This window comes from Prionailurus viverrinus, chromosome A1, assembly GCF_022837055.1.
Source record: "Prionailurus viverrinus isolate Anna chromosome A1, UM_Priviv_1.0, whole genome shotgun sequence".
In the NCBI taxonomy this organism is placed as follows: Eukaryota; Metazoa; Chordata; class Mammalia; order Carnivora; family Felidae; genus Prionailurus; species Prionailurus viverrinus.
This window is the reverse complement of record NC_062561.1, coordinates 72,596,059-72,611,890: the sequence shown is the minus strand read 5'-3', so window position 1 is coordinate 72,611,890 and position 15,832 is coordinate 72,596,059. Positions and strand designations below refer to the sequence as shown.

At 38.4% G+C, this 15,832-nt stretch overlaps 1 protein-coding gene across 3 annotated transcripts in view; it reads left to right on the top strand.

Moving 5' to 3' along the window:
* Nucleotides 1–15,832, top strand: part of NALCN (sodium leak channel, non-selective) — a 300,348-nt gene that overhangs the window by 222,337 nt on the left and 62,179 nt on the right. For all 3 annotated transcript variants that reach the window (XM_047871039.1, XM_047871030.1, XM_047871050.1), the window contains exon 17: nucleotides 9,927–10,000. In XM_047871039.1, coding sequence (XP_047726995.1) covers nucleotides 9,927–10,000 — 74 coding nt within the window. The remainder of the gene's footprint in view (nucleotides 1–9,926; nucleotides 10,001–15,832) is intronic.

The window sequence follows — 15,832 nt, the reverse complement described above, 5'->3', positions numbered from 1 at the left end:
TTGCATAAGATTTGGGATAAGAGCAAGTTATGTGTATAAACCAAAACTTTCATGTCGAAAAAACAGCATTGTATTACAGTATAGTTTGGAAAATCCTTTTTTTATACTGTTAAGCCTTGTGACATTTTAGATACACATGGTTTAATGATGAGATTTGAACATTGAGCTATATAATCTAGACTTAATTATAATATTTTAATTTATAATTTGAGTGACCTAAACAACATGATTTCTATGATTGTCAGATTTCTCACCTGTGAAAAAGAGATAATAACACATACCTATGAGTATTAATTTGAAAATTAAATTACAAATATGTGTAAGATACATTAGCACATGATCAAAGAGCCAAGAAAATTAGTAAGGATTTAGAATATTTGAAATACACAGTTGACTAGCTTCACGTAGTGGGCATTTATACAATTCTTCATTTAGCGACTTGAGAACACACGTTCTTTTTTTTTTTTAATTTTCTATTTTTTTTTTTTTTTTGGAGAGAGAGAGAGAGAGAGCATGAGTGGGGGATGGCAGAAGAGAGGGAGACACAGAATCAAAAGCAGGCTCCAGGCTCTGAGCTGTCCACACAGAGTCCGACATGGGGCTCGAAGTCACCAGCTCAGATCATGACCTGAGCAGAAGTTGGACACTTAACTGACTGAGCCACCCAGGCCCTCCAAGAGCACATATTTTGATTGAGGCACACCTAAATGATTTACAAAACATGACCACTTACATACCACAAAGGAATTCTAAACATGAACCAAATCACTATGCTAGAGAAGACATTATTTGGCGGAAGTGTAGTAAGATTAGAAACTAAATAACAACCAGAAAACACCAACACTTTTCAAAATTTAAAAATCACTTTTAAATAATTTAGACAGCATAGAAGAAACCACATGGAAATAAAAAGTTTCTAGAACTGAAAACTAATAAACACTATGTAGATTGAACCTATGAGAAGCAACCAAAGGCATTTTTAGAGGGAAAGTTATACCCTTGAGTGCATATTTAGCAAAAGAATAGAGGCTGGCACTAATCATCCAAATTTTTAACTCAAGAATTTATAAAAATACCAACCAAGAAAATATTAAGACAGTGGAAGGGGAAAATAAGTATATTTTAATCAAATAGGGGAAAAAGAAGCAATAAGTAATATTAGTAAAACTAACATTTTGTTCTTTGAAAAGACAAATAAAAATGATAAATTTGCATTAAAATTCAACAAAAAAATATGTAAGGAGTCTTCCAGCATAATGATAGAAGCATTGGCATAGTTTTCTTAATCTCCTTGAATTAAGTAAATAGAATACCTAGATAACATGAAAGTAAATAGAATACCTAGATAACAACCAAACTCCATAGACAATATTTACAACAAAATTAGGTAATCCACAAACCACAAGTAAAAGCAGCTGTAGACAAAACAATAGCCACATGGTTTGCAAGGTGACTTGGTCTGTTTGGAATGCTACAACACATACCACAGACTGGGTGACTTCAACAACAAGCGTTTATCCCTCAGAGCTCTGGAGGCTGGAAAGCCTAACTAAGATCGAGGTGTCAGCAGATTTGTGTCTGGTTCTTCTTCCTGGTTCACAGATGACTGCCTTCTGGCTGCGTGTTCATATGACAGAAAGAGGGAGGGCTCTGGTCTCTTCCTCTTCTTATGAGGGCACAAATGCCATCACGGGGCGCTATCCTCATGACCTCCTCTAAACATAGGTACTTCTCGGAGACCCCTTCTCCTAATATCTTCACACTGGGGGGCTAGAGCTTCAACACATGAATCTGGGGTATAAGACATAGTGTTGGTGCTGTTGGGGAGGAAGCCAAGTTAGTTACAGGGCATGTAATGTCTTTGAGACTGGACCACACCTGCCTAGCTCCACACAAAGAAAAACATCCAGAAGTGGAAACAAACTTGACAGGCCAGTGACAAGAGTGATGAGGGGAAAAGTAGATCCAGATAAAATTGGTGGTGTCTGCTCCCTATAACAAAGCCAGGAAATCTCAGAAAGAAGGCTGCCATATGGTTCAGTATGTTAAAACCACAGAAGAAGACACTCTGAAGCTAGAAGGAAATACTAAGGTGTTCAGGAAAACTGTGTGTAAGCATGAGCAATGGAAATTTATCACAGCCAAATTCCCTACAAGAATTGTAAGAGACAAAGAATAAGGAGCAGAATACTGTCCCAATAGAGTGAAACTTACCCTAAAGACCTACCTACCAATGGCTCAAACTGTAGCATTATATGGGAAAATGAGTTAAAAGACAGATGGGGATAGAACTGGAGGGTATTATGCTAAGCGAGATAAGTCAATCAGAGAAAGACAGATATCATATGACTTCACTCATATGTGGAATTTAAGATACAGAACAGATGAACAAAAGGGAAGGGAAGCAAAAATAATATAAAAGCAGGGAGGGGGACAAAACATAAAAGACTGTTCAATACAGAGACCTAACTTAGGGTTGTTGGAAGGGCTGTCGGGGGGATGGGCTAAATGGGTAAGGGGCATTAGGGAGGACACTTGTTGGGATGAGCACTGGGCGTTATACAAAGGGGATGAATCACTGGAATATACTCCTGAAATCATTATTGCACTATATGCTAACTAACTTGGGTGTAAATTATAAATAAATAAATAAATAAATAAATAAATAAATAAATAAAATTTAAAAAGACATACAGATTACATAAGACTAGAATAGCAACAAAAGTAAGAAATTCATACATAAGGTGCTAGAATTCAGGAAAGAAGTACAGTTGACTCTTCAACAATATGAATTTGAGCTGTGCACGTCCACTTACGTGCTGATTTTTTGATAAATGCAGCACAGTACTATCTGTAAATGTATTTTCCTTATGCTTTTAATAACATTTTCTTTTGTCTAGCTTGCTTTATTGTAATAATACAGTATATAATACATATGGCATACAAAATAATGTGTTAGTTGACTGTGTTATTGGTAAGGTGTCCAGCCAACAGTAGGCTGTTAGCAGTTAAGTTTGGGGGGGGGGGGGGAGTCAAAGGCTATGTGTGTGTTTTCAACTGAATGGAGTGTCAGTGCCCCTAACCCCTGCATTGGTCAAGGGTCAACTATATTAGTAAAAGCAATGAAGACTAAACTAGGCAGAACATAAAGTGATTACATACATCAGATGATGCCTTTAGAAAACTAGAAAGTAAAAAAGAGGAAATTTGAAGACATCAAAAAGAAATGAAGAAAGAAATGAAAATTATTTGAAAGAAACTGACAAATCAAAGAATTTCAGTGAAGGTCCCAGATCTGTATTATAAAGATCCTGAAAGAAGAAAACAAAAGCCATAGCACAGAACAGCATTAAACTTTTCTGAAATGTAAAAAGATTTGAAGCTATATATTGGAACTGAAAACATCAATAACAAATGACCAAAAATAAGACATATTGCAGACAAATTACAGGACTTAAAAAATTATATATACATATATATTTAATATATTATTTTATTATATTATATTAATTATTATATTATATATTTTTATGTATTATATATTTATATATATTATATTTTTATAACATTATATTATAATTAGTATTATAATTATAATATAATAATATAATGTAATAACTTAAAATTATATATACATATGTATGTTTAACATATATCTTTAATATATCACTCTTAACTATAGAGAACTAAGGGGTACTGGAGAGGAGGTGGTTAGGGGATGGGCATTAAGGAGGGTGTAATAAGCACTGGGTGTTATATGTAAGTGATGGATTATTAAATTCTACTTCTGAAACCAATATTCCACTACATGTTAACTAACTGGAACTTAAATAAAAACTTAAAACCAATAATAATAATAATAATAAAATAAAACAAAAATAGGTATCAGCTCAAAATGAATAAGTGACTTATAAAGGGAAGAACATTTGATTACCATCAGACTTTTTGGCAGGAATGTTTTATGTCAGAAGAAATTAGAATCACATATATAGGATACCCAGGAAAAGAATATGTCATCCAGCTTTCTTATGTCTAGGAAAACCACCTCTCAAGTTTAAAGGAGAAAAGAAAACAACTAACTATTAAGATGTAAGAATGTAAGTAATGTTGTTCCTATGAGTCTTTCCTGAGGAAATTACTAAAAAACATGCTTCAAACAACCAAAATGAATTCCAAAAATGACTCTAAGACATTAACATAAGAACAGGTGGCAAACATTCTTTTTTTTTTTTAATTTTTTTTTTAATGTTTATTTTTGAGACAGAGAGAGGCAGAGCATGAACGGGGGAGGGTCAGAGAGAGCGGGAGACACAGGATCGGAAGCAGGCTCCAGGCTCTGAGCTGTCAGCACAGAGCCCGACACGGGGCTTGAACTCACGGACCGCGAGATCGTGACCTGAGCCGAAGTCGGAAGCTCAACCAACTGAGGCATCCAGGCGCCCCGAACATTCTTAAACTGTGTATGACTAACTAGGACCACATGAGGATTAAAATAAAGAGAAAAATATGCAATATCTATTTGCTCTGCTAATATGAGTATAGTACAAGTGTACAAATGAGAGGAAAATGGGAAGAATGTATGCATTTTTAAAATATCCATTAGTTGTATTGTGTTAGAATAGGTATTATAATGCTAAGACTAGTGCCTATGAAATGTGAAATAAAAATAATGAGTAATTGGCAGATAGTCTAATGTCTGTTATCTCTGTATATTTGATAATCAAGAGTTTTGATGTGGGGTGGGAGGATACAGAAACAGAAGAGATACAGATGTCGTATGGAAGAGATTAGGTAAAAGCGCAGAGTCCTGAATTTAAATAGAAAATATCAGAATAAAATCAGGCCAAGCCCTCGAAACAGTGACCCACTCAGTAGCGAAGAGTATCACTAAATTGTGTTCTTGAAACCCATTTCTCAATAAATAAACCAAGGCTTTTTGGAGAAAAATGGTAATTTGGAATAGGAAGCATATACAAGATGAGCTAGGGATATCTGGCCATACTAATAACAAGGAAGCTTAGACAAAGACTACTAAAGTCAGGCCAAAAGAACCCATGAGCCATTTTGAAAAATCTCCCAATGCTCTTTGGCTTCACATGAGGATAATGATTGTAATGGATTGAAACCAAATATATTTAAGTCCTTAAGTCAATAATGACATTTTTATTTTTTTATTTTAAAAAAATATTTTAATGTTTATTTATTATTGAAAGTCAGAGAGATTCAGAGCGTGAGGGGCAGAGGGAAAGGGAGACACAGAATCTGAGGCAGGCTCCAGGCTCTGAGCTGTCAGCACAGAGCCCGATGTGGGGCTCGAACTCAAAAACTGCGAGATCATGACCTGAGCCGAAGTTGGACACTTAACCGATGGAGCCACCCAGGTGCCCCAATAATGACATTTTGAAACTACTAATTGGTCACCTTCAGAGGATGATAGAAAACCAATTAATTACATAAAAAATGAATAAGTAAAGAATCAACATTTACTTTGCCTTTTCTATGTGAACTGTACTAATGAGTAACCAAATAGTGCATGAGAGGAAGTACTTCATTATAAAGGTGTTCCAACTAATAAATGAGAAAGAAGTGTCAATTTTAGAAACTGAATGAATCAATGATCTAAGCAATAGACATCAATACTACTAACATCACAAAAAGAGGAACAATCATTGTGCACCTTCTGATGAAAAGCTACACCACCACCTGTGGTCTTGCCAAAACCATCACGTATGAGCCAGATGAGACTCTGGGTTCAACTACCAATTTGCAAGAGGTATAGAAGACAGAGGAGCATGTGAACTATGGCATGAATGTGCACTTGGGAAAATCCACACTCCTGGAAGCTCCAGGTGACATGCCCCCGGTCCTTCAAATATGGTTGGGGGAGGGGGGCGGCAGGCAGGAGGTGTACCTGTAGATTAAAAGATGTTAAAGAAATTGCCAGAAAATCAGCGAGATCCATCCATTGCTGTGTCCTTCAGCTCCGAATTATTCAACCACAAATAACTGCAAATTTGAACTTCCTGAATTTCACGTTAAAGTGCATAGTCCTGGAAATGCCTTTTAAATTAAAATTTTTAAGACAAAAAAAATCTCTGTGCTGCTTGAACATTTAATTTTTGTTAAGTTTATTTATTTTGAGAGAAAGAAAGAGCACATGCACAAGAGGGGCAGAAAAAGAGAGGGAGAAAAAGAGAATCCCAAGCAGGCTCCACACCATCAGTGCAGTGCAGAGCCCAATGTGGGGCTCGAACTCACAAACCCTAAGACCGTGACCTGAGCCGAAATCAAGAGTTGGATGCTCAACTGACTGAGCCACCCAGGGGTCTCTTGTTTGAATGTTTAAATGTATTTTTGGTAATTCAGTCAGAGAATGTTTGTCTTCTGGAGTTGGATGTATTAGATTTACAAACAAAAGAAAATCACCAAAAAGGGCTTTTTCAACTAATCTTTTATTTTCTTCAGTGCAGACTCCATGTAATGTCATCCATACCCTTCCCTTTAAGTCCTACATGTCTGATGTGTTTACATCCAGAAGAAACATTTACTGGCACCTGCCTTACCTGTAATTTAAACTTCAGGTCTAAAATTACTTATCCTGAAATTGATTGATTTCTGTATTCCTTGTTTTGATCATTTCAGGTGACTGTCAGTATCTTCTGGAGCCAGAAGAGGGCACTGCAGAGCAGCATAGCTCTGAGTACTTGGGACTAGCAGACAGTGTCCTTTGCAGAAAAAAAAAAAAAAAAAAATGTGCAAAGCTCTACTACAGAAATAATGAAAAGGGGAGGGGTACTAGATAATCACTATAGGCTTTCTTTATTTACTAGAAAAAAAGAACCGTTAAAATATATAACTAAATACATATTTGGGCTATCACATATATTTAGATATAGATAGATGACAGATAGATGTAGATGTCAATGTTTCTTCTTTTAAAACATCCTGAAGCTAGAGGTAGCTGGTTGGCTGGCTGGCTGGCTCAGTGGGTGCAGCATGGGACTCTTGATCTCGGGATCATGAGTTTGAGCCCTATGTTGGGCATAGGGCTTACTTAAAAAATCAGCCAATCGATCAATCAGTAGATCCTGAGGCTGAATCTGAAGTTCTATTAGAGTATTTATTCTATTTAGAGTATTTATTCTTTTGCTACCTCTGCTGTTATAAAATCAGTTCTCAGGAAGTTCCTCATACAGATTAATAGTGTATTTCACTTTAACTAGTTCAGGTTTAGGACAAAGGAGATCCAGCAGCCCTTTAGCGATCTTAGATGGCACAGAAATGATTTTGGAATCAATATAATAAATATTATCCCCAGTTTCTGCAAAGGTTTTTTTCTAACATGAAGAACTCTGTGTTAAGTGTCAGCTGCTCAATTACAGGGCAGTAGGTAGGTGACTGAATTCAGACCATCACCTTCACTAAGGGAAAGATGACTAAGGCATGTCAGTGTCCTTCAGAGATGAAATAAGGGCAGTGGGGTCCAGACCTCTCCCCAAACCTGCAGTCTCGGGGCCTCCGTAGCCGGGCCTTTCCCATGACAATGTGTGTGGTTAGGAACCAAAGGGCAAAAGCACCACCATGATGAGACCCTTCTGTCTCTGCAAATGACTTTAAATAACATTCCTTGGGAGATAGGCTGTCAGCTCTAGGAGGTTAAATCCATGCCCAAAGTCACCTCACAAGGGGAGGGGAGGAGATTTAAGAAAGTTTTAGGATCCATCATGGTAAACAGCCTTCCGTGCACTACCCTAAAAATGTAACTTCTGAAAAAAATGGCATCCACCCTTATTTCCTTGTGTGTACATTAACTTATTCTTCCATGAGTTCTGATGAGTAAAAAAAACCAATTCAGTTTTTCATTATTGAAAATATATGAGTGCTCCATCTTTCTTCATATGAGGGAAATTGCCAATGTGTTCAATGATCTTTCCCTTTATTGCAGATCTGCTGTGAAATACAAAAATTATATTGCTGGATATGTTGTTATCTAGGTTGTCAGGTGTGGCTGAAAAGACCAGTTTGTGCCTGTCACTTCCTCTCCAGCTGTGGCCATATGGACATGTCGGTCGACAGTACAGTATTTATTTATAGGCTTGTTTGTTGTAGAATGGAGCTCTGTGACTTTGTACCTGAAGTCACTATGTTGTTTAAAAGAAATTAGACAGTCTGTTTTTACTGGATACAGAGTTGTTCTGTCTCCTGCTCATTTTTTTTTCCTCCCTCAAATCTGTTGGAAACACAGTATGCCTTACAGTGTTTCTTCCACCGAGCTCAGCACGTAAGCATATCATCTGCACTGGATCTCTTTGCCCCACGCGTGCATTTCCAACTGCAGTCCTTTGCTCACAGCCTCCTTTGCTATGGAAATCTGAACCATCCTTCAAGGCCTAGTGCAGTGTCCACTTCTTCAGTGACATCTTTGCTATTTCAGATACAGCTATTTGTGCCCACCCGAAGTCATGCAGCCTTCTCATCTTTTCTGCTGGACACAGCAGCCAGCACCTTACGGTCTACTTTTTACTGGTAACCTCATGCATCATAGCCTTGCCTTTGTAACTAAGCTTTTCAATTCAGGTAAACAATTCTGATTTGTGGGTAAGCTGTATCTCTAATAGTCACTAATATCATACTAAGTGCTTAGAAAATCTAACCTGATCTACTGATCAAGATGAGTATGTCGTGGGGCACCTGGGTGGCTCAGTCAGTTGGTTGTCCGACTTCAGCTCAGATCATGATCTCACAGTTGGTGGGTTTGAGCCCCGTGTCGGGTTCTGCACTGACAGCTCAGAGCCTGGAGCCTGCTTCGGATTCTGTGTCTCCCTCTCTCTCTGCCCCTCCCCAACTCACACTCTGTCTCTCTCTGTCTCTTGAAAATAAATAAATATTTAAAAAGATGAAAAAAAAACAAAAAAGATGAGCAGGATGTTGTCCAAGTGTTATCTCTGGTCTGACTATTGGAGTTACCCTTCCTAGTTATTTGTTATTATGAATCTGCCTAGGTTGGCATGCTTCCCTGTTCTTTCTCTGCCCTCTGATTGCCCACTTGAGTTTCCTGCGCACCTGTCACCCCTCTGACTTCTGCAACTACCAGGCAGGACAGAGCTGAGTTTGAGGAATCTTCTGGTTTATAGGCAACCTCCAGGGTTTTGTTTATCTTAGTGCTTTTCCCTGGAATAATCTCATCATTGCCAGCTAGGAAGCAACCTTGAAAGCTCATCTCATTTGTCTCCATGTCAGTGGGCAAAGCAACTCCTGAACTCATCATTCAGATTAGTACCAAGTCACAGGCTAAGACCCTGAAACAGGGGATGCCTGGGTGGCTCAGTCAGTTAACCATCTGACTTTGGTTCAGGTCCTGATCTCACAGTTCATGGGTTCGAGCCCCATGTCAGGCTCTGTGCTGACAGCTTGGAGCCTGAAACCTGCTTCGGATTCTGTGTCTCCCTCTCTCTCTGCACCTCCCCTGTTTACACTCTGTGCGTGTGTGTGTGTGTGTGTGTGTGTGTGTCAAAATAAATAAACATTAAAAAAAATAAAAGAACCTGAAACAGGTGTAAAGTGGATTAGAGAACAGTTTGCTGGACGATAGCAAGAAGCAGTCCAATATTTGTCTCAATGCTACATTCTCTGGATACTGAAAAGCCTATTCAGATGTAAGACATTATTACTAACAAGCACAGCCAATGTATCACCACCATAGTTGTGACGTGTGGCCCCACAAGCTTGTTTGCATTTCTGCCCAAATAAAAGTAAAAATAGAAGGTAAAATTAAAGAATAGAATCACTCATATAAAGATGCGTCAGTAAAAAAAAAATTATGTTTGATGTTTTAATACTGTTCTCTATATAATGTATGTAATGATTTGTCATTATATTATCCCTTCACATTCCAAAACTAATAACCCACACTTACAATTTTTCAGCTTCGCAAGTCTGTCTTCAGCATCAGGGCAAGGAATCTTCTAGAAAAAGAGACTGCCGTCACTAAAATCTTAAGGTAACACCATTAAACACTGATACATATTTAACCCTAGTGGGATTATATCCAGCAAAAAAACTCTTTTCTCTTTAATGAACTAATTTTCTGAGTATCAATATGCACCTTCTGCTAGAAAGTAGGTCTGGGTAACTATGTAGTTACAAATAATGTCAAATACATCATTTATATCTTTCCTGGAAAAATAATATTTTATTAGCTCAGTCATGCATTTTTCTTTTCATGCCCATACACATAAATCATTAAGTATAAACATTTACAAAAAGATGACTATAACTTACTTTTATTCTTCCATGTTTTATTTCTTTTGTAATATATAAGGGACAAATCACAATCTAAGGGGGAAATGGTAAGCTTTTTAGAAGTAATTATGATTTATTAACCTATTAAGAGTAAATGTATTTAAAACCTATAAGAATCAAAAGCATATCCATTTTAAAATGCTTATGAAAATGTGTAATTTCAACAGTGGTTTCTTAAACCTGCCTTGATGAAGTATCGGAAAGGAAAATCAGGCTAGCTACTTAAGAGTATTTTACAAGACTGTGTCATAACGTGAAAGAGCATGATCTTTATAACAATGCACGAGCATTCAGAATGCTATTTATGGTGCACGTATTACACAGACGCATGTAACAATACAACTAAATACTGGAGGCTAGAAGAAGAATGGCTGACAAGGTGAATGGATGAATTTATACTGGGAAGACCCTTCCCAACTTATGCTGAGAAGAAGGAGTTAGACTGTCTTCTAGTCTACCTTGGTTCTAGGAATGGTCATTAAAGAGTTTTTGCCAGAGTGTATATCACAACTTGGATGACTGTAATGAGGAAATAAGGCTAATATATATGGTTTGAGACACTATTTTGAGTTTATAACAGTACTTGAAATTTGTGTGCCAAAAACAATCCTAGTAACTAGTCAAGACAGTATTCTGGTATTCAGTCTTTTATCTGCTGACAGTTCGTGCGCAGATATGAGTATGTGCTGCAGTGCCTTTTATGAGAGGAGAACAATCATTTCTGGGCTTATTATGCATTATCACCACAAAATATGATGAGATGATCATAAAAAGTCTAGTTGAAATAGAGAAAGGAAAGCTTTCTCAGCAAATCTCTAACAACCTGCGTCCCAATTTCAGTTTGAGTCCAATTGGCTCAATCCTGGCATTGCCATCAGATAACGTCATGGGGGGCCGGCCTTGAATGCTGCATGGTACTCCAGGGTCTTTATCAAGCTGTAACTACTATACTAGATGAATTCCTGGCAGGATCAATCCCTAGCGTCTTGAAGATGCTCCTCTGTTCACACAAGACAGACCATGCCATGCACTGACGGGGAAGAGAATTCAGCCTCCAATCCAAAGGACCCATGAGGGGATTGTAATACTCTGAGCCTGTATTCAGAGTCTACTTACCAAATTAGGAACCAAAATGACATTACTCACCTACCCAGAGTAACTACCTTCCTGAATGTACCCTGGGGCTCCCAGAGACTTCAGAGCACAGACAGGCATCCACTTCCAGAGCCTCACCTCTCTGTGAATTTTCTTAAATTTGGTCTTCCAGTTTTTCTTTTCCACTACCTTTTCCTTATTCACCTGCTCCCAGTTTACAAAACACACACACACACACACACACACACACAAACACAGTGAGACTGTAATTCATGCACAAGGAAGGTGAAGCTATGGTGCATATTGATCTGGGTTGCCAAACACAGTGACTGTTCCCACGCAAGTTTCTCCAGAAAGGGGATCCCATTGGGCAACAGCTTATTGTCTATCTAGGTGACAAGTTTTTGGAAAACCTCCTTCCAAGAATTCATCTACCTTAGGGTTGGGCCTTAGAAATAACACAGACGTTACAAGAATTAAGGTCAATACGTCAAACTGATAGTTTCATTGGGTGCACTTACCTTTTTTCACTCATAATATAGTAGCAATGATAATAATAATAATAATATGTTATAGGAGTTGAAAAATAAAGTCAGACTTTTTCTGACAGATTTGGCTCATCTGCTTGATAATGAAAGCTAACATCATGGTGCCCAATATCATAAAAGTGAATTTATTGGATGGATAGAACTCTGGTGTTTTCTCAAAGTCATATTAAAGCACAGATGTAATTGTGCTAGACGTCACATCCTTTACCGCTAAATAACATTGCAGGGAGGGATTTAGCTGTTGATTTTTAAATGTGCAGAAGTGGTTTTAAAAAGAGAATATTTGTGGAGTTACCTGAGCCAAATGTTTAAGACTATTAGGGAATAGGGATGCCTTCAGTCTTGCCTAATAATTGTGTAATTTGAGGAACACCCAGATCCAGTAGCATTTTACTACAGCCCAGCATACTACAAACTGAGAGGCAACTGTAGGCTCCCAGAGCTGCTACCTAGTCAATCTCAGGAATAAGAGGCTACAATTAGAAAAAAATGAAGACTTTTTTAAGAATACAAATTTGATCTTTAGAAAAGCCATTTAGCTCTTTTTCTGTGAAAATGTTTTCCTTGTTGGTGCTACATTAGTCTCTGCAAGAATTAAGGGCGAGATGTCAAACTGACAGTTTCTTGGGGTGTATTTACCTTTTTTCATTAATTGTATAGTAGTAGTAATGATGATGACGATGATAATAATAATATATCATACCTGCATTATAATGTAAGAAGGTCAAGAACTGATTGGGTCAATACCTATGGGTCCATGGGCATTTTTCTATGCTATTTTTCAATGAACAACAACAACAAATGGAAAGAAAAACAAAGAAGAAGGGACAAGAGAAATTAAAAAGAAAGAAAAGGAAAACATTTGCAGTCACTTCAGGGTAAGCAATTAAATAGGCCTACCCTATATTATGGGAGCAGATGAATGTGCTAACTAACTTTATTGGTGGCGATCACTTCACAATATATACGTACGTCGAATCATGTTGTATACCTTATATTTACACAACGTTATTTGTCAAGTATCCCTCAGGAAAGCTGGGGGGAAAAATGGCCACTCCCATGACCCTTTGCATTTTGGAAGGAGGCTTTGAAAGAAGGAAAGGACAAGGAGGTACAGATTCTGTATCTTAATGGATGGGTCTGCCTTGATACAACAGAAAAGAAGTGCAGCAGAGACTTGTTTTAGTGCTCTGTCACTCTCGATTTTCCTAGTCTTCTATTTTCATAGCCTTATTGTCCTTAGTTTCATCTAAGAGGTTCCTCTTCAGGGAGGTAGGCAGAAGGTTATAGGAAGACACAGAAAGAAGACCTCAGCCAAATGATTTTGGCAACAGGTGGGCATTTGGGTGCACAGAGAGATAAGTCACATAAACTTTAAATCCAGTGTGATTTAAGAAGATACCATGAAATATTAGTGTCTTAGAAATAACTTTTAAAAATAACAAATATTTGGGGGAAATAATACAAAACAAATCCCTGATCTAAGGTATCTCAAGACCAGGCTGTGTAAACAGGTTAATTATTTAAATCCCTGATTTTCCAGGAATTTAAAGATTGCAGGAGGTGATCCTCAGGGTCCACCTAATTCTAACGTAAGCTACTAGACTTGGTGTCAGAAGGCCTGGACCAGCATCTGGCTCTGCTCCTCCATAACCTTAAGCCACTCACTTACCTGCTGCCTTTGCAGCATAGACTGCCCCAAATGGTCACCTGAATAATCTGTTGGTCAATCAGAGCAAAATTTAATACTCATCACAGTGAGGCAGACTCCCACTGCAGCACTCTTAATAATACCTCACAAGAGATAGGTCAGGAGTGGATATTTGTAGGGTTTGGGGTTTGGGTTTAAGTGTTGTTAGTGATTGATATTGGGCAGAATTCTTGATGTAAGAGTTTAGACAGTTTCACAATATATACAAAACATCGAATCATTATTTTGTAATGCTGTAATGTGTGCTATAAGCTAATACAACATTATATGTCAATTATACTTCGTTTATTTTTATTTTTTTTATTTTAGAGAAAGAATGCAAGTGGAAGAGAGGGGCAGAGGGAGAGAGAGAGAATCTTTTTTCTCTTTTTTAAAGTTTATTTTTTGAGAGAGAGCGAGCAGGGGAGGGGCAGAAAGAGAGGGAGAGAGAGAATCCCAAGCAGGCTCTGCACTGTCAGTGCGTAGCCCTATTTGGGGCTCGAACTCATGAACCGTAAGATCATGACCTGAGCTGAAGTTGGATGCTTAACCGACTGAGCTACCCAGGCGCCCTGAGAAAGGATCTTAAGCAGGCTGTGTGCTCAGCGTGGAGCCTGACACGGGGTTCAATCCCACAACCCTGGGATCATGACCTGAGCAGAAATCAAGAGTGAGTCACTCAACTGACTGAACCACCCAGGTGCCCTGATATACCTCAATTAAAAAAAAAAAAAGAGTGTAGGACTCTCCTGGATACACAAGTAACAAGTACGTGTTATGGATAGGTACCATTACTTTTCTGGGGAGGGCGGCACTGGGAGTGAGGGCACAGTAGAGAGGGCATCCCTTTGCCACTCTGTGCCCCAGTGTTCTTTCCACCCCCTCTGGCTCCACCTTTCATTTGTCAGTTGTTCAGTGGAGTTTGCATGTCTGTTTTTCACTTTCCTTCCTGATGTGGGGTGATTTCTGAAAAGAAAGAAATCAGTGGTGAGTTTCTGCTGTCCTCTTCACTCCAGAAATCAATTCTATTCTACCCTTGGATTTTTAGCCATATACATGTATTACCTTTAAAAATAAATACAACTAATTTTTATTTATTTTATTTTTTTATGTTTTTAATGTTTTTATTTATTTTTTGAGACAGAGACAGAGCATGAGCGGGGGAGGGGCAGAGAGAGAGGGAGACACAGAATCTGAAGCAGGCTCCAGGCTCTGAGCTGTCAGCACAGAGCCCAACGTGGCGCCCAAACTCACAGACTGGGAGATCATGACCTGAGCCGAATTCGGACGCCCAACCAACTGAGCTACCCAGGCGCCCCAATACAACTAATTTTTAGAAACAGCATTTAAAAAAACAATGTTTAGGGTTGATGGACCCCGCTGGGCAGGGTCTTGGCCTAAGTGTTGATGAGTACCTATTATTTTTAGGTGATTGGTTTGACCAGTTGAGTGACATATTATCTAGAGACAGGGGCTGGTCCATTAGCCCATAACTCAGACAAATGGATTTTCAGAAAGTTCCTGAAGCTAACAATGAAATTACTTATTGGTTAACGGCCTTACATTCTGAGACAGGAAATTCCTGGAGTGAATAGTAAAGTCATATTGATGGAGAGGCCTGAGTTCTTAGTACTGATAATTAAGCTGCGGGGCTGCGGGGTCTCAGTTCTCAGGGGATCCGTGTTTCCGTTTGAAACAGGATCCACGTTATTCCAGGAAAAAGTATGCTCTATACCTTTACTATGAACAGGAAATTCAAGCCAACAAAGGGAAAAGTCAGAGAGAAAGGGGCCCAGAGTCTGAGGTATTTGAATCATTGGAGTCACCAGTGCCGTCTCCGCATAGTCATCTCTAATTTTTTCATTTGTGCTCTCCTAGGTAGTATTTTTGAAAATTAATCTATGTTGTAAGAAATAGAAAGGAACTTCTCCATATTTATGGGAACTCTGTGAAAGAGACAGAAGTGGGCCATTTTTACAGAACTTGAGAATATGGTCCCTTGCTTGCCTGCAGGGGATTCACTGGGCGCAAATGGGCATCTGTATTCTCTCTCTCTCTCTCTCTCTCTCTCTCTCTCTCTCACTCTCTTTATTTTCAAGACTTATCTGGAGAGGATTGCAAGAAAGAGGATGTTCCACCACCTAAACTGTAAAATCCAGGGTTGCTGTTAAATTCACTCTGTTTTGACTTCGCCTGT